The 27072-nt window shown below is 39.4% G+C and overlaps 1 protein-coding gene across 1 annotated transcript; it reads right to left on the bottom strand.

The window, feature by feature from the left end:
* Nucleotides 1-633: 633 nt before the first annotated feature.
* Nucleotides 634-26386, bottom strand: SP4 (Sp4 transcription factor). The gene is made up of 6 exons (XM_005480858.4): nucleotides 26132-26386; nucleotides 25357-25457; nucleotides 23313-24861; nucleotides 3851-4079; nucleotides 3417-3616; nucleotides 634-2344 (listed from the first exon to the last, which is right to left on the bottom strand). The coding sequence occupies exons 1-6, from the start codon at nucleotides 26136-26138 to the stop codon at nucleotides 2097-2099; spliced, it is 2334 nt and encodes a 777-aa protein (XP_005480915.2). The 5' UTR covers nucleotides 26139-26386; the 3' UTR covers nucleotides 634-2096.
* Between the last annotated feature and the right edge of the window lie 686 nt (nucleotides 26387-27072).

The following is a 27072-nucleotide window of genomic DNA, read 5'->3' as shown; positions in this document are numbered from 1 at the left end:
CACCTAATTGCTTCTGATGTTTTAAATCCAGATACATCAGTTAAGAGTACTTTAAATAAAATATACAAAATAATGTACAAAACCCAACTAAAATTTAAAGACTCTGTTACAAGTCTAAAAAAGCTTTAAGAAACTTGAAATTTATAACCACAGTGTAAAATTGTTTTTCTTTAATCTCAAAGCTTTTTATGTAAACTGAAAGTATAAAATACCCTCAGCTTAGTATTTTGCTACAAAGGGCTGGCCTAAAGTGTACACAGTGTAAACAATGGCATTTCTTTTGCTTCAAAAATACAGAAAACACCACAAGATTGATAAATTGTTGTTCAGATGAGAAGTATATGATCTTTAGGGAATGCACAGGGTACCTGTTACGTCTTACAAACCAACAGCTACCACATACATTCTTCCTTTCATAATCTGTAGGGGAAAGAAGAACATCTTATTCTTCTTGCACTGTACTTCCTTCAGTTACATTAAAATATTTTGGTATATAAATCTCCTTAAAAACTGGTCATGAGAATTTATTAACAAGTGACTGTAGATGTAAAAGGTTGTATTTATGCCTAGGGGAAGTAATTAAAAATCCTGAGTATGAAATATTTGGCCATCTTTCCTCCTTGTACCTACTACTAATTTTCACACAGAAAATGCAATTTTTGTTATTGTTTTTTCTTTTTTTTTTTTAATATTTCCTCTATATTCACTGTCACATCTGAAAATTTAACCAAACCTTTGAAACCAAAAGTTATGTCCCAAAAAGATTATAATATTTCTCTTTTCCCAGTTTGTTTTTTGGTTGGAGGATCAATATAAGACTTGATAGGTAACAGATATTTATTAACAGCCTATATACTATCCTTGAAAAATGGTGGTAATAGGTGAGGGGAAAGAGAAAATGTTTACTTACTTCTTTCCTTATTAAAATGTGATAATTAATTTTTTTCTTTGGCTATTAAGTCAAAGCACAAAGAACTCAGCACATTAACCACAACATAACAAACTAGTATTTACAGAGGAGATACTGGATAACACTCAGTTGTCAGATTGATTTCCATGAATTCTAACAAAATTAAAACAATCAAACACCTAAGCTCGAGTTTTTAAGATTCAAGTTATCTATGAGTTAGAAATGGGCCACAGATGTTTTAAAATACAGAATCATAGAACCACAGAATGGTTTGGGTTGGAACGGACCTTAAAGATCTAGTTCCAACCTCCTTGCCATGGGCAGATGGGCAGGGAAATATAAAATGAAACTAATTACCAAAAATTGACACAATTTTCTTTTGTTCTACATAAAGATACCATTACTTTTGTAAATCATATGTTAATATCTTTCTATGGTTTTATCTTTCCTACTGTTTACACTAATTCTACATAGCCTAGCTCTCCACATGAAGAGAGGAATTAGAACTCACTGATTGTCATTTATACACACTACTATAATGTAGTAGTTGAAATTAATCTGAGGCCCACCTCAGAATCACTTTGCAGCATGCATCACTCAGCTGCTATTTGAGTAATTCCAAAATTTGAGAAAAGATGGCCAAAATTAACCGATGTGTTGTATGGACTGAGCAAAATCCCAAAATATGTCCACTGTTGTTCATCCTGTGTTCTGTTTTGCTGCGTCTTATGGGAAAAGGATGCTCTCATTAAAATACTACAAATTTATGTTAAAAACAAAGTGCCTTCATCAAACGGTATTAATCCTAGTCAAGGTCCACCCAGTTTTACATTGATACTATCAGATTTTATAAACACATTAACATACAGTGGTAAAATAGGGGGGTAAAGTTCACTTAAAATCATTACAGAATATACAGATATATAACTAAAAAAGTACAGTATGGAAATATTATTCCTCTATCTGTTTATCCAGTCATCAATTTGCGCTGTTTGTATTTTTGAAATTTTTGTCTTGTTGCACCGGTGTACACTTCCCTTGCTGACCTTCCAACCTGGAACACTTACAGAAGTCATGACTGAAAAAAAGATTTCCTGCTCTGTAATCCACTTTACCAGCCCACTTCCATATCCTGAAAGGTATGTAAACTTAAGTGCAGCACTAGGTGTCCATATAAATGATCCTTTCAGAATTCTTCCATGTTTGTTGAAACATTAGGGGTTGCTGGGTTTGAATCTTGAGAAATGGCAGCAACAGTGACAATTCTTGGAGAACCAAGAACCTCAGTAACTGAAGAGTCCAGTTCTCCTGAGGTAACAATAGCAAGGGCTGTTCCACCACCCTTCTTGTTTTGATGAGTTTTGACATGTTTCGAGAGATGGTCACTTCGCATAAACCTTTTAGAACATTCTGGGCATTCAAATCTCTTTTCACCTTTTCAAAAAGAAAAAGAAAACCAACATGTTACTGAAAGAGAGCACTGAACACTGCTTGATCATCTGAATCTCACCCTATTCTATTCAACACTCAAAGTGTCTTTTTTAAGGAAACCTTTTCCACCTGTCTCATTTCCAGGTGTGTTCTGTTCAGTCACAGGCTTTTGGCCACCTACTCCCCACTACTGAAATATTCTCAACAAGTATTTGCTATGCTGTGATCATCTGACGAGAAGTTTGAATTTCAGGACACCAGAGAATTTTCATAAACTTCTATAAATCTACCAGAGCAAGGGAGGTAAAAGCACTCAAAGAACAACTTTATAATAATGCTTTTTAAATTTAGATTACACCAATGGGAAACAAACTCAGAAACACAAATTCCAATGCTCCAAGAAGATGTATGAAATCTACACCAAGAGAGACAAATTCAGTTTACCAAAAGGTCCTGTTACTCATCAAAAGTAATTAGTGCTTAGACATGAGGTGCTCTAAGTTTGGGGAGAAGGGACAGGAGGGGGAGATACTCTCCTGGGGATAAAAATATGAAGGCTGATAAAATTTTTCAGCTTTTAAAACACCAGCTCTTCCATTCTGAACTGTTAAGAGACTTCACTTTATCAGTTCCCACTTGAAACTAGGAAATTTCCCAAGAAGACCAAATCCAGTGTACGGACTAGGTTAATAAATTTCTTAAGGACTGAGCTAATCCAAGTGAGGAAACAATAACCCTGGTCGATGGCCAATCCTATGTGCCTGATCTAAATTTGTTACATTTAGATAAGGCACTAGCTAATGTACATCAGCTATCTATGATGAAATAGTCCTCTCTTTCTAGTCTACATACAAAAGAACAACTGGAACAGATCGCTTTTTATTTATATGATTTCACAGTCAGCCTAAATTTATGAAAACTGGAATCTACCACTTCCTTATTTTATAGTTACTTTTTTCACATTTAAGGGTAATTTTCAGCTAACTTAGTAAGTGAGAACTTTGATACCATTGTTTAACTAAGGCCACTACAAATCAGACTTGCTGTACTATGGCTACACAGAGTGATGACCAACCTGTGTGGGTTCTTCTATGCCTTTGTAACTCATCACTCCTTGTGAATCGCTTGCCACAAAAGATCCAGTTGCACACAAATGGTCTTTCACCGGTGTGCCAGCGCAGATGTGCCCGAAGATGAGATGTCTTGCCATAAACTTTTCCACAGCCTTCAATATGGCAGATATGCTGTTTCTTTTTTCCTGGCTCATTGCTGCCTCTAAAAAGATCATATTTAAACAGCTAAGTAGTTATATTCTAAAACATTACCAGCTATTAGGAGAAACATTTCATGCTAATAGCGGCAATTTTAATCCCCGTCTAAAAAAGCCCACACAAATGTACTTTCTAATAGAAAGCATTCAAAATCTAGGCAATATAGGACAATCTCATTCCCAAATGAGGCAAGCTGTGATAAGATGCTTAAATATATACTGATAAAAGTTACATTTACCTTCCTTCTCCCTCTCTGCAGTTAGGACATGAGCAGGCAACTCTTCTCAGTCTCTTGCCAGGCTGCACTTCCTGGTCAGAAGCTTGTTGAGCTTGTTGAAGCTGCACTTGTGTTATCTGATCGGGACTAACAGCACCAATTGCTGCATTAGCAATGCCACCTACTGCTACGGTTACAGGAGCTATTGTGGCTTGCTGTACTTTCACTCCATCCTGTCCTTGCTGTTGACCTGTAAAATAAAAATTGTTTGTACCTTTTATTAGTCATTTCAATAAGTGAAATGCACAAATAAATTTTACACATTTACATTAGGTGGACAAAAATCCACCTAATGTTAAGAGAAGCCACAAAAAAAAAATTAAATCCAGTAATTTTTCTGAAGTATTACCTACCTGTTAGTTTAATGTAATTTGTTATTAAAACAGCACAAGACCCCAAATTACTGACTGATACTAAGAAAAATTACCTAGTTTAACAAATGTATTCTTTTTCTTAAAAGCTGAAATAGGCAAAATCTTACACAGAAATATAGTTCAGTCAATTGCCAATTAATGTGTCCCTAATAACCTTTGAACTATATCAGCATTCAGAAAACTACAATTAGCTAATTAAGAAGTTGTTTTATGGCACTTACAGAATTGTCACTTCTCTTACAATCTGATTAGAATCAACATCAAGCCAGGAAGGAACTTTTGAATGAAAAATAAACTTAGGACTAGACTTGAACAAACTAACATCCCAAAGCTTTTTTGAGATTGTTGTTTTGCATGATTCTCTGCTCAGGATGGGGTCACCCTGGTTAGAAGTATAAATGGGGGGAAAAGAAGCAAGAGCTGCCCTGGGGAAAGAGGTCTGGTTTGGGTTGATGGCAAGCTGAAGGCGAGTCAGCAGTGTGCCCTGGCAGCTGAAAGGGCCAGCTGTACCCCGGGGTGCATCAGCAGAGCACAGTGAGCCAGGTGAGGGAAGTGACTGGGAAGTGACTCCTGCTCTGCTCTGCCCTGGTGCAGCCTCACCTCGAGTGCTCTGAGCTGGTTTGGGTGCCTTAGTGGAAGAAGCACATCAAACTGTCAGAGTGAGTCCAGAGGAGGGGACCAAGATGGTGAAAGGTCTCAAGGGCAAGATGTTGTACAAGAGGCAGCTGAGGTCACTTGGTTTGTTCAGCTGGGAGAAGAGAAGGGGTGACCTCCACAAAGTCTACACCTTCCTCAAGGGAGGCAGTGGAGGGAGAGGTGCTGATCTCCTCTCTCCTCTTTCTGGTGACTGGTGATAGGACATGAGGGAATGGCATGAATCTGCACCAGGGAAAGTTCAGGTAGAACATTAAGAAAAGACTCTTCACTGAGAAAGTAGTTGATCACCAGAACAGAATCACCAGGGAAGGGATCAAACATAATTCCAAGACTGAATCAATGAACGAAGAATTCAGCTTGACAGCGTAAGTCCATTATCTCACTGGCTTTCTTGATCTAAGGAAATCTGGATTACTGGCTTGATATTAAAGCAAAAGAAACTATTCCAACATAGGTAAGAAGTGCAGTTTCTTGAACAACAAAATCATATTACGTTTGTTTTAAAAATTAGTAGTATACAGACTTAGAAAATACATATAATAAACTGAATCTGACACAGAGATGACTTCTAGCCACAATATGACAATATGACTGAATGCCAGCCCTCTTAGTAACAGGAATCGGACAAAATATAATCAGATGCTGCCATTTTCCAAAATTCACTGTCTTCATACAACTGTGAAATTAAAGGAAATACCCTTTTTTCACCTTATTTAGAGAGTGTAACAGTCAACCAGAATTCTTTAGAGCAGAATACAATATTTAAGATTGTATAAATACTAGTCCTCAGTATTGAAGCATTCACTTAAAATTTAGAAATTCCTCAGGGATAACATGGTTCAGAGATATTTGAATGGGTTTTAATGATTTCTGTAGCATCCATAACATAACAGGCACCACCAATGGGGATAGGAAGAACACTCTCTCTGAAGCCTCAAGTACCCAGCTACTGAGTGAGTTGACACACAGCCCAGCATGGGACAATGACTAATTGGTTCACATGACTACAGAGGGGCAAGAGATGCTTGCACAGAATATCTTGTGTAACAGCCAGAGGTGAAATCTAACACACACCACCTAACACCACCACATACATCCACACAGGTTAGTACTGAAGAACATGATATATACAGAGAACCTCCCAAAGTGACTTGATTTGTCATGTAAAGGCTACTGCTGGCTACAGGAAATAGAATAAATCTGGTTTCTGCCTAGATCAGTACCAGGTTATTTTCACCTGAAGCACTGATCAGATTTACACAGTTATTTCCCTTAGTTTATGACTGGAAGTTGCATCTGACCTGCCTAGATAAGAATAAACATGAATTCCTTGTCTTCTTAAGAAGGCCAGAAATAGTGAGAGACACTGAATGTTTTCAGTTCTCTGAAAAGAACAAGGACAAGCCCCTAAGAGATAGCGTTTGAACCCCACTTGTGATTGGACATATAGTGAAAACAAACAAACAAAAAATCTAAAAGGATTCTGGTATCAGCAGCAAAGGAAAAATAATTACAGGCTTAACCTTGAGTGCAATCCCCATATGTTTAGGATAGAACCAACTCTTTATTTTCAGAATAGCAATGTAGTGGAAATATATTTATTTCCCATACTTTAATAGGAAAGAAAAGCACTCATGATAATCCTTGAGGGAGAATATGATAGGGTAAGAAGAACATCATGATATAAATGCAAATAGTAATATCAAGTACTTTGGTCTAACAGTGGCTGAAGAGGATACTAGAGCTTCCAAAGAAAGTGCTAGTCCTGGGGCAACTCCTGGTCAGGCTGTTAAGCTGTTGGAATACAGAGTGCTATAAACAGCCAGAGTCAAAAAAAGGCAATTTTTTAAAAATATCTAATGCTTGTCCTAATATGATAATATTAATTTGATAATTGTGACTGCTTGTGATAAAAACCAGGCACACTTTCTGGTAAGCCAAAGGTAAACGAAAAGGAAGAACTTGCTCAATGTGCAGTCTTCCACAGAGCACAATCCACTCCCCATCTGTTAAACATACCCAAGGTGCAAACTCCTTTAATCCACAGAGCAGCACTAAAAATGAAGCACCTGTGAATGGTCACTACAAAAGTTAAAGATATAACAGATATTGTGACCTATTGCAGCCTCCTATTCTATTTTCATTATCAGTCACAGTACATTGCTAAGAATTCTACTTTTTTATTACAGTCTGTTAGAAGGATTACTCCATTTATGCCACAAAGTCCTATTGGAGCAAAGAAGTCCTGAGACCTAATCAGTCTGGGGTCAGAATTCAGTTGAAGAATTTATCTCTTTCTCTCTGATTTTCTTGAATTGGTATTAAAGCTTTGATGCCACCTTTCCCTGGGCTGTCCTGAGGTGACTTTATGATGTGGTATCCTCATAGTCTGTATTTTTGCTCAGAAATGGGCCCTGTAGCTCTAAACTAGGCCTAGAGAGCCAGAGAGCAAAGGGCAGAGGGAAAAGATGCACACCATTTATCTGCAGAAGCTTCATTTTTACTCCCCTGAATTTCCTTTTCTCATTGACTGTGCTGCCTAGCACGGACTGCAAGAGAAAAGTAAAGCTATCAGAGTGCTCTGGGAGTTTGCAGCCATGTAGCCAGGAAGAGAAAACTGAGAGTCTTTCTTTACTTTTAAACTAGCTTCCAGTTCATTAGCCGAGACAAAAGGTTTTTCTCTAGACTGTGGCTTCTTCAGAGGAACTGCTCAACTCTGCTGCTCCTGTCCAGAAGACCAACACTGCCACATCATGTCCCCCTTGGACACTGCCTTGGCAGCTCCTAACCCAAAAAAAGCCATGCCTACAAAACAAACTTTAGACTCTGAATCTGAATCTACCATCTTTTCAGAGCAAACAGAGGTTTTATTGCTTAATATTATTCATTCTTTTCATGTTTGTGAGTACTTTGCTCATTAAATAAACAGTTTCTTCCACTTCTCTCAGAGAAAATTTACCTCCTGAACCAGCTGGGGGAAGGATCACTTAAATCTGCTTTCTAAAGAGACCCCTTCAAAAAATTCCTTCCCAAATTTACCCTAAACCAAGACAGCTGTCAAATCAAGGCTTTTCAAGTAAGATGTGAATTGTGACACTTGAACCCTGAGAAGGATGACTCCTTTTCTCATCCCATGATTACTGGTTAATATTCAGGATATAATTCTAGCATATGACAAATAAACATTCATAGAGAAGCCTGTTCAGCATTTCTAAAAATCCAATATATTTTGCTGATTCCATATGAACCAACTTTCACTGTCCGAGTAATGAGATGACCAACTCCACAAGGGTCTTCTGACACTTCTTCAGAATATTAAATACCACTGCTGACACACTTTACCTTTCTGAACTTTCCTTCTCCCATGTAAGGACAGGGCATATCTTGGAATACAGGATACACACTACTGAGCTACAACAATTAGTATATTTATTAAACATAATACAGTGACACATTTGAGTAGAAATGATTGACAATAACCAGAAAAATGACTATAAAAATACAAAAGGGACAATGCCAAGTAAGGTTGCTCAGACAATTACACTCCCCACACGATTTCATTTAAACAGTAATAAGTTACCTGCTCTTTAGCTAGCATTAATTAGTTATAACATTTTCTAATGTGCATATTGATTTTTCTTCTTTAAACTAATCTCATGGAGTCACTATTTTAAACTCCCTTCCCTTGAATTCCACTTACTAAATTCAGAACAGAAGGTTCTGAAGCTCTCAAAATATCATGCAAATTGCCTTATTTGAACAACCAAGCCACAACATTCAATAAGCAAATCTAGTTTTTTGAGGTAAAAGACTAACTGAAGAAAGCACACATTAATGATTAATATTCTTTGTCAGAGCTTTACACAGCTATGAAAAAACACTGGGAAGTTCAGTAATGTAATTACTGGACTTAATTTTTGTTTTGAACTCCTGAGAGAGAACCCCAACAAGCTAGTACACTAGTAATACACAGGGTAGAAATGCATCTATTCTCATTTTAAAGCTGTTTTACATAGAAGTCTTTGTTCTTTGAGAATAACAGGAGTACATTTTAGACCAGTTGAAATATCTTTTCTCCTGAAGAAAAGTCAGAATTTTTTCACAACACTGACAGAACATGCTCAAAATCTCAGTGAGTCTGCTATAGTCTTCAGTTGTATGGGATTTTTTTGTAAACTATATACTAGAATCCTATGGATCACTAGGAGCTTTAACTTTTACATTGCTTGCACTTATCAAAGAGGAAGAAAAACAAAGGGAATATGAAGGGAAGATAAAAGAATTTTATTATTTCTTAAATCACCTCTGCCAAAGAAAAGAAACTGAGAAAACCTAATGTTGCTATGTGTTTGCAGCCTACTAAATTAAATGAAGACAACTTCTAGAAGTTTAAAACAGAGAGGATTTTTCAGTTGAGAGGATCTAGGTCTAAAGTGGCTTCTTATTTGGAGGAAACAAAAAAACCAAACCCAGCAAACAAACCTGCTTAGTCTAAAAACAGGTGGTTGAGATAATGTTATCTACACAGGAAGAGAATGATCTCTTGACACTATCAGGATGGAGAAAAAAAGGCTTATTAAAAATATTCCTTTCAAAGTCTTACTAGAGGCATTAAATGCTATTTAAAGCCTTCCAGAAATTCTGCTACAATCAGGAGATCACTTGAAATTGCTTCTTCCTGACACACTCCAAACCACAAGACCTGATAGCACAACACTTCACCATTCATAATCAAACCCTTCAGTAACAACAGCTCTCATGTTTCAGCACACATTTGAGAAAGAGGCCTAAACTAAGTCACTGTGTGAAGGAACAAAGTCACACGTCAGTTCATGTATGTTATTCTGTATGAGCTGTGAAAGCAGTCATTGCACACTGACACCTGCTTTTGCAATAGAGAAAGTTTTCTCAAGTTCCCATGATTTCTTTAATAATGATTCCTGAAATTGTGAAATATCTTGATAAAAAAAATTAACGCTGAACTTGCATATATCTGAGCTTTATTGTACAAACTGTCAGGATATAATGGTAACTTACAACCAAATGTTAAAAAATAACATTGATACAAAATAACATTGATACTAAATTGCCTTTCATTTCCTCTCAGGCCGAAGTTCTCTCTTGCTATTGAATAGTAACTATTTATTTGACCACAGGACAAAATGAATACAGTAAGGGAACCTGTTATAGTATTTAATTACAAATCAAGTGCAACAGAAGTCTCACTTATTGCAATATTACAAATATGATTATGACTGAATAGAAATTTTTAAGCTTCTCAAATAAAAGAGCCTGCATGATCTTTTATCAAGGAGTTTAGTCACTAATCTTTCCCATTTAAGTCATTAAGTAACTGCATAACTTATTAACATAAGATACAAGATTATCAAGATAAATGCTTGCACATCCTTTATTCTTCATCAGTTGCTCAGCTTTCCAATTCTGCAGTAAAATTGCATCTTAGCAGGTAAAACTCAGATATACTTTCCCACATATACTTTACTCATGTACTCAAGTTACACGAGTTTTAACACATTCATGCAAGAAAATTTAGCAACTTTAAGTAACTACTATGAAACCAAATAATACATATGCACACACCCCAATCACATTTTAAGTTAAAAACTAATTTGTAAAACCATAGCAGCACTTTAATGATTTAAGAAAGCTAATGCATGGTACCTAAATCACTTCTACAGAGTGACTGATCACTGGTCATTAGGCTTTGCCACCCATTGTAAGTCAAACCAAACTTCCTTTTACCACACACTACACCTGCTTTCCTGCACTTGTTCACAAACTCAGATTACTCTCTGAGGCTAATAGAGCAGAAGGGAAAGAAAAGGACTTAACTTTATTGATCTATAGAAATCATGAGAGTAAAGATTTAGAGAATTGGATCTCGGAAAGAAGAGAAATTTAAGACTAAGAAAAGGACACTTCTCAGTTCTGGTACATAGTTCTTCAGAAAAAAAAATGTATATATTTCCTGTTGCTATTCTGCAACCAACGTTTAGCAGGCAAAAGATGAGAGCAGCAATGACAAAGTTACCTTAGAAGGGTGCAAAATCTGAGAAACACTTGGCAAAAAGAACCTAGAGCTACAGCGGCTAATGCTGCAAAGAAGAAAATTTGTTCAATTACGTATTCTAAAAAGCAAAGAAAACGCTGCAGTTAGAATCTGTATTTCAATGCATATTACTACAAGACAGCCTGCAGAGTTCCAAAGCTCTACAGAGCTGATGCAGCAACTCATCCATTAACAACTCACTAATAGAAAGCAATGGGAAAAAATTCTCATCTTCCCTTGCCCTGCATACACCAGATACTCTAAGGTTGAAAACATCCTTTAATATTCTTTTTCCACAAAGACATAAATGTAATGTACACTAAGATAATATCTATATACTTTATATATATATATATATTGATAATACAATATACTTATAATAACATGTCTATATTGTATAATAGAATATAATGCTTTGATTAAGGTATAGTCAAGTTTTAAATATTGTTTAAAAGTATGTGTCAATATAGATAGAGATCCTCTTTTTTTTTAAATACTATGAAAGAGGTTAATGCTGAAAAAAGAAGCACAAATGACATTTTAAAATGACACATATGTAAAGACAACACTGAATTTAAATATTTACAGAGAAGATGATACAGTATGCTGACGATTCTGCTCTCTTTTCTAAGCAGTGGTTAATAAAGATTTATGAAGAAACAATATGCGAGAAAAGAAGAAATGCAAGCAGTGATACAAGGGACCCACACATTCTGTAGAGATCAGTTTGGAGTAAAGAGAGGAACTGGATTCATCCAGCTACTACAAAGGTCATCACAAATCACAGCTTTGTGTCCAGATGCTACTACAAGCAGAAAGTCTCCAGTGCAAATTGCAGCATCAAATAGACATGGGTCTTTTCTACCTCCTACAGGGGCACTGCAGCAAGTTTCTATCTTTTGTCCATGACTAACTTTGTCAAGATTTTTAAGAACTTGCTGTACTCTTCTTCAAGAGATTTTTTAATCTCATTGTATTAAAAAATTACTGAACCGCATAATAACTACGGTTTCTGTTGAAATTACCGCTTCAAGAGTGAAGGCAGCAATAAAGTTAGAGGGGTTTAAGTATCTTTAAAAAAATTTTTTCCTTTAGTGCAAGAATCATATTGGTAACCAAAACAAAATCAAACCAATGTCCCAAAAGTTTCACCAAGTTACTTTAATGATTTTTCAAAAATGTAAGATTTACTCAAGGGCTTTAGGGACAACCTGAGGGCACTTTAGCACTTTGAGCCAGAAAATAAGTTTTCCCAGCTGGTAAGACCTTTCATTAAACTGAAAGCAAGTTTACTTTTTATTACTTTATTAAACATAGGAAAGAGCTACTACAAATTCAACACAGAAAGACCCATACAAAACCAATATAAAAATCAAACACAGAGCTACAATTTCACAAAATTTCGTCTTGAACAATCAACTGGTGATTTCAGTCAAAGCAAGGCAATGTCTCTGGTTGTTTTGGATACTGTGACTTCAAATGAAAAGAAAATATGGTCAATTTATTAAGTATTCTAAAGAAGGAGATGGAATCAGAAAAGTAACTTGTAATGCTAATGAAAAGAGACTCTTCCAGAATAACCTTGATTTTCATCATTATTGAATAAATAGTCAAAAAAGTATATTTAGAGTGAGTGTCCAAGAACACTTCTCTGCAGATGAACACAATTAGTTTCCTGCATGCTGAAACTTAGAGCAACAGCTGAAAACCCAAGTACCAGCTGCGCTGCAAAGTACCAGACACATTGCACAGAAAGTAGCAGCAGATGTAAGAAATTGAGATTCTTAGATTTACTTTTATGGAACATCTCCCTCTCCCCCATCCCCTTGCCCCAACTCTCAGATTATTCTACACCTTATAGCCACAGCAGAATGTGGCCCAGTTCTTTCCTTCAACTCTTGCCCCCAACTCTTAAACAGGGGTAGGACTAGGAAGAAGCCTGTGGACTGTCTGTCTCCACAGTCTGCCTAGAGGAGGTCAATAACTAACAAACTGAAAAAAAGCCAAAATCCCAAAACATAAATCAAATGCTACCTAACACACTTCTGCCATATGGTAACAACACACACTTAGAAAGTGTCATTTTCTGCACCTCCATTCAAGTTATGGGTATTGCCATGAAGTAGTAATAACTGAATCCTGAAAGGACAGAAGTAGGCTAACATGAAAAAATATAAGCCAAGGTTCCAGTACTCTATTTGGAGTTTGGGAGGGAGCTGGGAGCTTTTCTGGGTGGGTATTATGGAATTTTGTCTATGCTTTAGCTGGCTTACATATTTTACACTTGACTAGAAGGTTCATGAATTTCCTTGAAGTAAATATTTTGGCTGTATGAAATATTATGTTGATCAAGATAAAAGTAAATATAAAAAAAGGCAAAAGGTAAAGAGATTAAAAGGAATTTGAAGGAAAAAAACCCAAGATTCAAAAAACATTTTTAAAAATTTTATACAGCAAGACTAAACATGAGCATCAAGCTTTGTTTTTATTAACAGTCTATGAATGAATAGGCTGATCAATTTTAAAACTAACTTGTTCATTCAAGATGTAAAACCTGAAACTTTGTTGTAGCCTTTATCAGGCAAGGACCAGCAAAACCACATATTATAGAATTACAAAAGAAGGGCCAAATAAATCTGTAAGATCCAAACCATAAAAGTTCTGACATTATCTCTAACACTGTTAACCCTACAAAACTGTTTACCTAGTCTTGTTTTTTGGATCAGAACAAATGGAAAACTTCATGCTTTTGTCAGTTACTTCCCGATGATCAAAGAAATAAGAAAATCAAGGCCCATTTTTCTTAAACTTCAGTATTTTTCTCCAGGGAAAAGCGGTGACATCATGACTTGAAACTATAATTAAGGAAACTCAGGCTTGTACTTAACGTGCATCCCAAGGGTTTTTCAGCAGGAAGATATTAACTGATAATTCTCTCTTTACAACAAAATGATACTAGACTTCCAATCTATGAAGATTAAATGTGCATTAAATATGCATGTTGGGGTGATACAGTTTTTCCAAGGACCAACTGATCAAGGTGTATGACTGTTATCAACTTCAGCAGCACTGGAGACTGCACTGTTAGGAACAGATGCATACAGAAATCAATACAACTGTAACCCTACCCCAAAATAAACTAAGCATGTGCTCTGATGCTGCATTTCTCAAGAGACTACAGATGTCCAGAGCTACTGTTTTGGTATATGTCATAACCGGAGTAAAATATTAATTAAAAAAATTATACTTCATTATGCACTCCTGACTACTTCTAAAGCTACAGCATATAAATCAAGCTACTTTTATTAACTAAATTATCCATTAAAATCATTGACCACTAAAAAAAGAGGTGTTTTTCAACAATCATAGAACATCCTGAGTTGGGCAGGACCCACAAGCATCACCAAGTCCAACTTCTGGCTCTCCAAACGGCAACCCCCAATAATAACACTGTTTCACTTGAAATTAATACTCCTCTTAGAACATAGCATCCCATTCCATATACAGTTAGCTTTTTTCAATAATCATCACTGCTATTAAAATGTTTTTAATATATTAAAATAGTAAGAAATGATTTATTTCATCTACCAGCTCCAAAATCATACAAGACTTAGAATTTCAAAATTTAAGTTACAGTGAGGAAGCTGTTGAAATGAAATTTTGAATATGCTTCTTGTCTTTCCCTCACATCAGGTGGCAATGGAAGAACAAGAAGTTTGGCTTAATGCAGATCTAAGTATGCTTTAACAAAGAAAAAAATACTAACAAGCTGTTGAAGATGTGCCATATCACTCAATTCACTTCCTTGGCATTTTATGAACAAGAAAGCTCAGCCAATTCTTTTCCTGTTCTACATGCTCCAATTTCTGACAACAGGGATTGAGAGAGGGGATAGCAAAATTCTCAAGACAGGGCTTACATTTAAGGCTTACATTTTGTTCTTGAAGTTTATAGCATAAAAATAGCTCATTATAAACCTATTTTACCTTGCAATTATGAGGAAAGTTGGTACTTGAAATGCTTCCCCCTTCCCATCCTATTTTAGAAGTAATGATGAAGTCATGCCTTGCTACTCACAGGTCAGGCAAAAAAGACTAGTTTTACTGAGGCATACTGGCAATTTATCTGAACAGGCAGATTGCACACCTCTTAGGGATCAAGATCAGAACCACTGTATTGACACTTTTATTTTTATGCTAACATCACCATGGCTAATGTTTGTTTTCAACTGCAGTTTGTTGTCAAACTGTTTCTGCCACTGTATTGAATTTCAGTTTAAGAAAATCCCATAACCAAAGCAATTTTTTCATTAGGAGACTAAATGCTTCTCCTGTAATTACTTTGAAATATTTGAAAAGGATACCAGGACTATAATATTTAGAAAACTGTGGTTCTGCAACAATTCTCAGCTCAAGGCAGCCTGAGAACAGTTGTGACCTTTCATGACTTGGAAAAAGTATGCTACATTTCTATACTCCTCCCATCTACACTCTCAGAATGCCAAGTCACATAGTATGAAGTAAAAAACCAAGACAGATTCCTAGATTCCTTTTTTTGCTTGTTTTTTTTTTTTTTTTTTTTTAATACAGCTCAGTACTTTATACTTATCTTCTTACTACAGATTTCACAGCTTGCAGCTTGTTTCTTTCAAGATATTTGCTGCATCTTGCTCGTCAATGAACATCCAGGAAAACACTGCATGTTATTTAGAAAAAAATAAATCATGCAACCCCTATCCTTCAGCTCCTTTGACTTCCACCTCTGGTGTTCATACTTGCCAGTTTTCTTGTATGTAATGTGGCTACTTTAAACCCTTTTCAACTTAGCCACCTACAGGAATCCCTTCTTGCTTAGCTATACCACTCACCAAGTTCTGCTTCTAGACACTATTACATTAACACGAGAGGAGCTCCACAGGATATGCCATCACAAAAATGCATTTTCATTCATTAAACAATGCAAGTGTAATATTCTAGGACTCCAGACTAAACACCTTCCCCTCCCTCAAAATCCAGCATACATAACAGAGAGTAATAGAAGACTGTGAATAGCATGAAGATGAATCAGGTATTTTAAGTTTTCATAGTAGAGGAACTTAGGAACTTTAAATAAAAACATGTCTTATGCAACAATTAAAACACAATATATTGCAGACAAATATTGAATGCATAAAAAAACAGGCAGACTCAGAAAAGACAAATTCAGAGAAAAAGAAATCCATTGATAACTATTAAACTTGTTTTTAAAAAAATCCCACTTTTGGCTCAGGAATATGCAGGTGATTTAATGAGGGAAGAGAATCTGAGCACTGGTCTTTGCATGCATCACCTGCAGTCAGCATGAGAAAGGGTCAGAAACACTTCTGAATTTTATATTCAAAGAATCATACAATGTTTTGGATCACAAGGCACCTTTAAAGACCATGCAGCTCTGATCCTCCTGCGATGGGCAGGGACATCTTCAGCTAGATCACACTGCTCAAAACAAAGACCTACCCAACCTCACCTTGAACATTTCCAAGGACAGGGCATCTACAACCTCTCTGGAAAACCTGTTCCAGTGTCTCACCACACTCAGAGTAAAGCATTTCTTCCTCACATCCCATCTAAACCTACCCTTTTTCAGCTTATAACTGCTGCCCCTTGTGCTGTTACTGCCAACAGGTCTTGGTAAAAAGTCTCTTTCTGAGAAGATCCTGTTGTATATCTGGAAGGCTCCCAGAGCTTTCTCTTCACCAGTTTAAATAACCCCAACTCTTGCAGCCCATCTTCATACAAGATATCTTGCAGCTCTCTGATCATTTTCATGGCTCTCTTCTGGACCATCTGTAACAGATCCATGTGTGTCTTCTAGTGGTGTTTCCCAGCACACTCCTATGGATGAGGTCTCACAGCAGTGGCAAAGAGAGAGAGAATCACATCCCTTGAACTGCTGGCCTTGTTTGTTTTTATGTAGCCCAGGATACCATAGGCTTCCTGGGCAGCAAGTGTACATTGCCAGCACACATCCCATTTTTCACCAACTAATATCCCCAAGTCTTTCTCCACTGCTGGAGAGAGCTGCTCTCAATCCATTACTTTATCACACAATCTAGACAGAGATTAGGGATTGCTCCATCACAGGTGGGGGACCTTTATTCGGCCTTGCTGAAGTACAATGAGGTTCACATTGCCCACTTCTCAAGCCTGCCAAGACCCCTCTGGATGCCATCCTTTTCCTCAAGCACATCAACTGCACTGCTCATCTTGGTGCCATCTGCAAATTTGCCAAGGGTGCACAGAATCCCACAACATCATCAGTAAAGATACTGACAGTACTGGTCCCAGTATGGTGACATCATTGATTACTGATCTACATTTGGAGATTGAATCACTGATGGCAACTCTGAATGTGGCCATCCAGCCACTTCCCTATCATCCCTAAAATCCGTATTTCTCCAAGGCTACTGCGAGGGACTATGTCAAAAACCCTCACAAAAAGCCACAGCAGATGAAGCAGATTGTCAGCAGCTCTTCCTTTACCTACTCATACAGTCACTCTGGCACAGAAGGCCATTGGATTAGTCAGGCACAATTTGCCCTCTGTGAAGCTGTGTTTGGCATACATTTGGGATGACATGTTGGCTGTCTCTAACCACCTCTGTACCCACATGCCTGGACATAGCTGGCACAAGGTGTGTTCCATGATTGTACCAGACACAGAGATGAGGTTGACTGCTTATTAGTTCTCAGGAGCCTAATTATTAACTTTTTAAAAATTGGTGTGATGTTTCCCTTTTTCCAGTCACTGAGTGACATACAATTAATCTAATCCTTTTCTCTTTTTTTTCCTGTTTAAAGAATTGGATAGAATGCTTCAAAGTCCTCATCAAACTTTGACCCAGACAGTCATGTCTAAAAAATATATTGAGTCTTTGAACTGCAAGTCCTAAAACTAGCGCCTGTCAAACAAGAAGACTTAATAAAGAGGGAAAGGGAAGAGTAAGCCTTGAAGAAAGGCTAAAGCTGGACGCAGACAAGTGGGAAAATGCACAAGAAGTCAGGAGACCTCAAGGTACTGACAAATTGCATAACTACTAGTCAGAGTGATGTGAAAGTATCTGGCCAAAGAGAGAAATGCCTTAGTAGCTCACATTACTATAGAGTATGAAACAGAATGGCAAGGCTTGTTACATATTTTTAAGTATCTCAATACGAACACTTGGCATGGGATTTCATTGTCATTAAGAACTATTTTGGAGCCCATCGCACACCTCTACAAAAGATTTAAAACTCTCCAGCTTTACTATTGCCAGGCAATAGTTCCACTGTTCCACTGAACAGAAGTCATTGCCCCAGGTTATTTTGGGTGGATGAACTTCAAATTCCCCATAATTCAGACCATGTCACCACTCACGTTCAAGAAAAAGGCTTGAACTTGTGTTGCAAGGTGATGGAATCTGATGACTTTTGCTTAAAAAACAGTGATTTTGAAACAAGTATACATAAAATACAAAAAATATTTTTCATTATTTTAAAATAAAATCATGTAATTCACTTTTGTATGGGGCAAACGCCTCCTCCATTATGTAACAAAAGTACTCTAAGAAGTATCATTAAGGTATATATAAGTTTGGTCTATTAATTTTTTTCTCATAAAGAGGGAATTTTTCTGAAGCACAAGAAAACCCCAAAAAAATCCAACCAGAAAACCCCACAAAAAGCCCAGTAAAAAAACCCCTCCAAGAATAAGAGTAATACACCAAAATGAACCAACCAAACAAAACAACTCCACCTACCAAAAGGAAACTATTTTACAAATTGTATCTTTTTCTTAGACTCAACTAATACTAAAAGCAGTTCCTTTCACATAGTCTCTTACAGTGTCAATCAACTCATCTACACCAATCTACCTTAATTTAAAAATGGACTGGGGACAGGAATCCTTTGAACTTCCATCTGCAACTCTCACAGCAGAAGCCTTGAAAAAGGGCAAGGGTATTCTGCAGTATCTACTTTTCACCAAGCCCACAGGGGCAAAATTCAGGAAGTTTCAATTTGTAACATTCCAGGTTATTCCCGTCCACAGGGAACCATGTGCAAAACAACAACTGACAGCAGAGAAGAAATACTTAGTGCAGAAGTAGCTTGGTAAAAGACTAAGACAGGTACTGATCTCACAGCAAGGCAGGTATTAGTAGATCCCTGAATGTTCAAGCAACCACAGTGGTTTCTATGCAGCCTGTTGTTTGTCTTCCTCTTAATTAAACAATTGATTAAAGATCTGGTTTTAATGCTCAGAAACTTAACTGGATGAGAATAAAGCTTTCTTCTGTACATTTAATTATGCCTTTGACTGACACTCTGTACACCTTAATAAAATTTTATTGAATCACAGATGGTGTAGACTTTGAGGGACCTCTGGAGAGCATCTGGTCCCATCACTCTGCTCAGGCAGGGCCACCTGCAGAAAGCTGTCCAGGACCATGTCCAGACAGTTTCTGAATATCTCTGAAGATGGAGAGTCTGCAACATCTCTGAGCAACCTGTGTGAGCACTCAGTGGCTCTACAGTAAAAAAATAATTTTCATGACTGACATTGAAGTTTTCTCTCAGGCCAGAAAGTGAAAGACTGTGAGAACGTCTCTGATTTGCCCTGTGTTTTTGACCACGTGCAACATATAACCCTAAGTATGGTACTTACCAGGCTCAGTTTTTGAACTTTAAACTGAAAAAACACAACAAGGAACCCCAAACACACTTGTTTATCTTCCTAGGTTTACAGCAGACTTTCAGTAACAAAAGTTATGAAAGCTAGATCAAAATATAGTATTTATCAGAAGATCTTAAGGTTTTTCTTCCCAATGTGAAATTTTTCTCTTTTGGAATTTAGAATCTATTTGGCAAAACAAAAATAAAATATAAAATAAAATAAACCCAAAACCAAACAACAGAAACCACAACTTCTCCATTTCTCAAAATTTTCTATAAATCAACAAAGTGTTATAATTTTAAATTAAGTATTTTCCTGCTTTACTGCTTCATTTACTACTGAAAAACTAAAGAAAAAATTGTGCTTAAATATCTCACTGTGGAAATAACTAGGAAAACCTCTGCTCATTGAACAGAAATATGACACAAATACAAAAGAAGTTATTTATTGTGGTTTTTTATTGTGATTTTAAAAGTTTGTTTCCTAGAAACTCAACTGGCTTGATTGAAGGACAACGTAACTTCTTTTCCCTAACAAAGTTAGAGCACCTGAATCAATGCAAAGGACGAGTTCTTCGTTCAGCCTTCTTAAAATTTTCTGGACATCCTCTACACAGCTCATTTCTAACACCTACTTCTACTGCTCATTTGTGGCAAATGAACTACTTGTAGAGAGTTCAGCTTGTTTTCAAGACACTTCACACTGACAAGCTCAGGTACTGCAGAAAAGAAATACCAGTCTGCAGATATTGAGGTAGCTGAGCTGTTTGTTTTTCAAAAGGTTTCCTGTAATGATGCCTGGGAATAATAAAAAAAAAAACAAACAAACACACAAAACAACAACAATTCAAATAAAAACCAGCAAACCCAAGGAAGTTAACAGCCTTGATCAAGTCAGCTTATTCTATTTAGGTGGCAAGCAAAGTTTAGATCTTAGCATGTTTGCAATTTTCTATTTCATAACCATTCCTTCCTTGGAATCTTAATACATTTAGCATTAAGGACTGCACATCATGTTCTTCCCTTTCCTTTCCATTCTACCACGTCTCCCATTCCCAGAGTGTAGAATCAGGAAGTTTCATAGGACAGAAGCAGAGATAAGTAAGAGAAGGAAATTACAACTAATCTCTTGTATTCAAAAAGCTTGTTCTTTATCCATAACATCAAGTCCTGGGGGGGAAATAGTACCTTATTGAAAAAGAAAAGGAAAAAATGTCAGAATACTTATAGGGGTGGAGCACCTCTTCTATGAGGAAAGGCTGACAGAAATGGGGTTTTTCAGTCTGAAGAAAAGAAGGCTCTGGGGAAACCTTATAGCACCTTCCAGTACCTAAAGGGGATACAAGAGACTTGAAGAGGAACTTTCTGCAAGGGCATGTAGTGATAGGAAAATGGGGAATGGCCTTAATATGAAAGAGGGTAGGTGTAGATTAGACATAAGAAAGAGAGTTTTTTAACAATAAGGGTGGCAAAATACTGGAACAGATTGCCCAGAGAGGTGGTGGATGCCCCATCCTTGGAAACATTCAAAGCCAGGTTGGATGGGGCTCTGAGCAACCTAATCTAGTTGAAGATGTCCCTAATCGTAGCAGAGGGGCTGAGCTACATGACCTTTAAAGGTCCTTTTCAATCCAAATTATTCTATGTTTCTATGATTCACTGCTGCCAAAAAATTATGGAAACAGCTGTAAGGCCTACTGGGAGCAGGACGTGAGAGAGTAGGTACAATGAAGAAGAATTCAATAGTCACAAAATGTAATCTAGTTAGCATACAAACACTGTATGACTAAGGCTTGGCTTGACCAGGACCATACTTGTGATTCATTGCCCTTTTTTCATCCTCCAGTTACCAATCTCAATCCTTTTATTTTCCAAAAGATATCATGCAAGCACAGGTAGGGTCAATATAACCAATAAAGATGATATTCAGAATCCATTGCTCTAATACCTGCTAGTGTGTACTGAATAGTAGTACACCATTAGAAAGCAGAGAAAAAACCTACACGCAGAAAGGTTTTTCCAGCACCCACAAATCTAGGCTGTTCCCAAAGCAGGCTTCCTATGGAGTCCCCTACCAAAGTAGAGACTTCTGTCTAAGAAAAACATCAACCAGCACCTTCCTATCAAGAAAAAATTGTTCCAAGGTAAACAGGACTACAGCTGCTCAGCTACAGCCAACCAAACTTCTCTTTGAACCATTACAGCTAAACACAAGGTCAAGATTTTAATTCTAATTACCCAGATTAATGCTTGTGTGACACTCCTTAAACAAGTCAGGTTCAGTGCCATCTAACTCAGCTTTTAGTATTCCAGCATGCCATTCCATGCTGAGAAGTACCTCAGCAGACAAAATTCTCCCAAGCATAAATTTCTTACTACTAAATTATGCTAGTAGTTATGCCTCCTCAAAAACATTTCAATCAAAAAGAACAATTATTTGCCCAGTTAAACATTTTTCATCTTAGCATATGATTATAAAAACCAAAACCCAAACCATTTAAAAGTCTATGTGATACTAATGTTTGCTTATGCAGACTTGACAGCAGTCAAACATGATGTGTTTTTTCTAACAATTTTATAGTAAAAAACTGTGCCTATAGTCAGGCTGTTGTTGGGAAGAGTTTATTGTAACCACTACAATAGAAGATGTTTACTTCTATGACATAAACCCAAGTTTTGGTAAGTAGTTATCAAGCTGACAGAGATAACTCCTGCCTAAATCAAGTTTTATCTAAAACATTAGAAGGCAGCAAATTTTACATAGAGGTGTCCTTGTGGAACACTGCAGAGATCTTGCACAGAGTTTACTGTAAAACTAAGTTCAATTATCCATTCTAGAACCTTTTAATAGCTCCTTTCCCAACCATTAGACCAGCATAACCAAATAGACATTTCATAGTACATATCAAAAGTTCAGCAGCAAGTACCGAAGTACAGTCACCAGTTGGCTTTATCTTTTTATTTGAAAGCAAGCCACAGAAACCATGTGCAAGCACACATTATTCCACTCAATCTCTTTGCAGGACTCAAACTTTTAAGGGAACAACTTTACAAGCTTGTGCAGAATGCAATGAGTAGTTTCATATGAATACATGTGTCATGGCTTAGGCAAACCAGCACAACATGCCAGGACACAAGGTATTCCAGCTCACATATTGTCACTTCTCATTCTATGTCCCCAAAAGAAGATTAGGAATACTGCCTGGTTGGAAAAAGCTTTTTAGTGCTGGCTTTTAAACATATCAAAGCTCTATCAGTAAAGTCCCATGTTCTCTTCAGGAGTCTACAAGTCTTTAGTAAGACAGAGGACAGAAATATTTAAGTAGTTTATCAAATACAAACAGTTCCATTTCAACTGATACCACGGGTAATATTAATTCAATATTTAGCAAAAATGTCAGCTATTTTAAAATCTGAATTTTAGTAATAAAGCATGAGATATTTGCTCACAGTTAAGGGTTTAACATTCATTACAGAAAATTCTGAAAAAAGAGTGCTAATCTAAAATCATCTGGTATTCTTGTAATAGTAAAAAAAAAAGAAATCAAACCAAAACCACAAACAACTATCACAAACAAAACAAAACAACCATACAAACAAGCAAAACTCCAAACCTTTGTCAGACCACTCACCCGCAACGCTGGTAATGGTAACAGGAACTCCTTGAACTTGAACACCTGCAGCACTCAGGTTGGCAACACTTACTGTTTGAAGATTAGGTACTGAAGCAAGCTGGGCAGCGTTCAGAGTGATGGGGGTACCAGCAACAGCCACCGGAGCAATCTGGGCAATGGTTGTGCCACCACTTGAAGACACAGGAGTAATGGTTAGTTGTTGGGGTAACCCAGCATTTTGAACTTGCAGATTTGAAAGGCTTTGCAGATTCTGAACCTGCACGGTTTGCCAGCTGATCTGTCCTGATGGTGTTAAAGTTGGAGCCCTGATGAGCACCTGAGTTGGGCTCACTGCCTGCAGTTGAACATTCTGCAAAGGCTGCTGCTGGATGGTCTGTATAGTCTGCCCTGACTGGAGCTGAAATGACTGTGGAGGAATGGCCTGAATAATCTGCTGTTGAGGCTGCTGGATCTGTATCTGCTGCAGAATAGGCTGACCTACGATCTGGACCTGTTGAAGGGAACCTGACTGATCCTGGACGTTCTGTAGTCCATTGGACTGAAGCTGACTGGAGCTCTGGGCTTCAGAGTCTGTGGCAGTTGTTTGGGGTTCTTCAGTCGCCTGCTCTGAGCTGCTGCCTGCTGTGCTTGTGTATTGGCCTGTTTCTGCAGAGCTGACCAGTGTGTCACTGCTAGTCAGAGATGTTGAGGCAGTGGTGGTAGCAGTGGAAGATGAGGAAGGAGACTCTGGCATGGTACTACCAGAGGCAGAAGTGACAGGTGTAGATGCCAGCTGATTTCCATTGGAAACTCCACTCTCAGTAGACTGGCCAACTTGCCCTGAACTTCCTCCAGTGGCAACGTTGTTAATCACAGGCAAAGCCAGGGTCACCCCACCAATGTTTATAGGTAGCGTTGTTACAACTTGTGCCTGAGTACCAGGAATAGTTTGCAGTTGCAGTGGTATGGAAACACCGGGCCTAATTTGGACTGGAACTGTCTGATTTGCTAGGTTTTGAGCAATAACATTTCCTGAAGCTGTCCTGTTTGCAGTTGTGAGGATAGCTTGATTATTCCCTGCAGGAATAAGCTGAATTTGACCCTGTATGTCTTGTATGCCAGTAGCGTTGGATGGATTGATTTGACCTTCCGTTGTCTGAATCTGTGGAATCACTTGGTACTGGACACTACCGCTTGGATTCTGTACTTGAATGACTTGGAACTGTCCAGGGGTCGTTGTAGAAGAATTGCCTGATTTGGTTTTTGAAGGAGATGTACTTCCATTGTTACTGCTGGAGGGACTTGCTGCACTTGAGGCAACAGAAGATCCTTGCTGAGCAACATTATTTTCTTTTGAAGCAGAAGGAGCAGCGGCAACGAGCTGCCAAGCATTTCCAGCTAGCTGAGTTGTTACCAATTCCAACTGCTGTGGCTGATTCTGAAGCTGCACCAAACCTTGATTTGGGTCTATAATAATCTGCTGCTGTCCAGTTCCTTGATTCTCACCAGGAGTTCCTATTTTGCTGCAAGTGGCTGCTAGCAAAGCGAGAGGTGAAGGCTGAGAATCCTATCCATAAAAAGAAAACAGAAAGGATTCAGGACAAGAGTGCAAGTATCAAGCATCAAAAGTGAGCATTAAGGTTTGCACAGGAAGCCAAAAAAAACCCCAACAAGGTGCTTCTGCACAGAGACCAATGATACAGCTCTGAATAAGGAAGTATGAATTGCTGTAAATAATCTTTAAACATAATGCTCTTAAAAATCTTTAATTATCAATGATTATGTGACAGCCAAGACCTCAACTGCATCATCAATTCAGTCTTTTTTCCCCCCCTCAAAATAAAGAAAAAAAGTAAAAATGCTTCTATTACATGGAAAGCAGCTGATCACTGCAAAATGCAACCAAACAAACATGTCCAGGCAGTAAAAACACTGCACCCAACCAACTGTGCTTCATCCAACCCAAAGAAAGATGCCCTGAGCAGGAAATGCTGTTAGCTGAACATTTCATTTTAAATGCTAATAGTTTGGGCACTTCCCTATTCGGGTGTGTGTTCTTTACCTGTGAGCCTCCAGTTTTCCCTTTTTTATTATTATTGTTGTTATTCTCTGCCTCGGGAGATTTCTCTCCCTCTGTGGGCATAGTTTCCTCCTTCTTTTGATCTGCAAAAATATCAAGTGTAACAGGTTAATTATTCACCTTCATTTATACAATAACAAAACCTACGAGCATATCCTTTTCGGTTCCCAGCTTGTCGCTTTTGCCTCTTTATAAAAACAACAGTACAAATCATTATTACAAAAGAACGAGTCCTAAGAAACGTGGTTTGAAACCCAACCCATGGGGGCTGGAGAGTTAACACCCAGAAAGGGGAGGTTTGGTTTCCTCTCCCAGAGACAGCAGGAAAAAACCACCCACAACCCTCCTCCTCCTCCTGCCCCCTAAAGCATCGGCGGCCACTCAGTGGCCGTCGATGCTTTAGGGGGCAGGAGGAGGGTTGTGCATGGGAGGGAAAGAGGGAGGAAAAGAGGAATGAAGGAGGGAAGGATGTGCTCAGGAGGGAGGGTTAGCGAAGAAAGGGGGAATGGAGGAGGGAGGTACGGAGGAGGCAAGCCGGAGGGGCAGGCGGGAGAGGAGGAGAAGAAAGGGGGCATAAGAGGAAGCAGCACGGATGGGCGGAGGGGCAGCGAGAGAAGATCGGGGTAAGAAGGGGGAGAACAGAGGGAAGAAAAGGGGGAACCCGGGAGGGCGGGATAGAGGGGGGATGAAGGGTGGAGGGAGGAGCAGAGGGAGGGAGGGGTGTGCACAGGAGGGAGAGAGGGAGGGGGTTACATACCGCTCATCCCGCATTAATGCCCCGCTGAGGCGCCGCTCTAGGGGGGAGGAGAAGGAGGAGGAGGAGGCGGAGGGTGGGGTGGGGGTAGCGGGGAGAAGGCCGGTCGCAGCCGGAGCTGGGAGGAGCGGGACGGCCTATTTTTCCACGAATGGCCGCCGCTGGGCTGTGGCGTAGCTGCCTCTCTCTCCGCCCGCCGCTGCCGCCGGCCTCAGCCCGCCGCCTTGAGTGACAGCTGGGGCCCGGGGTGGGAGGCGCGGGGGCGGGGCCCGCCGGGGCCCCAACGACGCCCACTGAGCAGGAAACCGAGCCCAGCCGCCGGCCCCTTGGTCGCCCCGCTCCGCCTCAGCCCGGCTCCCCACGCCGCAGGCACAGGGGGCGGGCCGGGGGCGGGCCGCGGCCCGGAGCCCTCGGCCTCCTCCTCCTCCTCCCGGCCCTCTGCCCGTCCGCGCCGCGCGGGAGGGGGCGTGGCCGCCGAGGCGCGCGCGCTCCGCGGGGGCGTGCGGGAGGCCAGGGCTTCCGCGCTCGCTCCGCTCGCTTGACAGCGCCGGGCGGAGGGGCGGGCGGGGGGCGGAGCCTCGGGCGGGGCGGGGCGGAGCCCGGCCGAGCCCTCAGCCCCGGGTCCCGCCGTGGCTGGGCCCGATGATGGACGGCGCGCGCGTCCCGATCGCCAGCGAATCCGACGAAGGGGCGGGCGGGGCCGCGCGCGGCCGCCGGCCAACCCGGTGGCGCCTGCCCGCCTCGCGCGCTCGTAACTGACAGCGCGCGGGAAGCCCCCGAGCCGCCGCCTGCCCTGAGGCGCGGCCCCTGCGCCCGCTTCCCCGGGCGCGCAGGGAGCGGGGAGGAGACGCCCCTGCGGCTCCCACACGGCAGCCGGGGCCCGTTCGCTCGGCCGCCTCTGTGCTCCTTTGTAACTGCCTCCCGCGCCAGCCTTCCGCCTGCGG

Source organism: Zonotrichia albicollis, chromosome 1 (genome assembly GCF_047830755.1).
Source record: "Zonotrichia albicollis isolate bZonAlb1 chromosome 1, bZonAlb1.hap1, whole genome shotgun sequence".
NCBI lineage: Eukaryota > Metazoa > Chordata > Aves > Passeriformes > Passerellidae > Zonotrichia > Zonotrichia albicollis.
The sequence above is the reverse complement of the archived record's forward strand: the minus strand, read 5'-3'. Positions and strand labels throughout refer to the sequence as shown.

Excerpts from the sequence above, each read along its gene's own strand:
- SP4 (XM_005480858.4), bottom strand. Across the intron at positions 24,862-25,356 it reads GGAAAACTGGAGGCTCACAG|GATTCTCAGCCTTCACCTCT; the intron begins GTAAAGAACACA and ends TTTTATGGATAG. Across the intron at positions 3,617-3,850 it reads TGCAGAGAGGGAGAAGGAAG|AGGCAGCAATGAGCCAGGAA; the intron begins GTAAATGTAACT and ends TGATCTTTTTAG.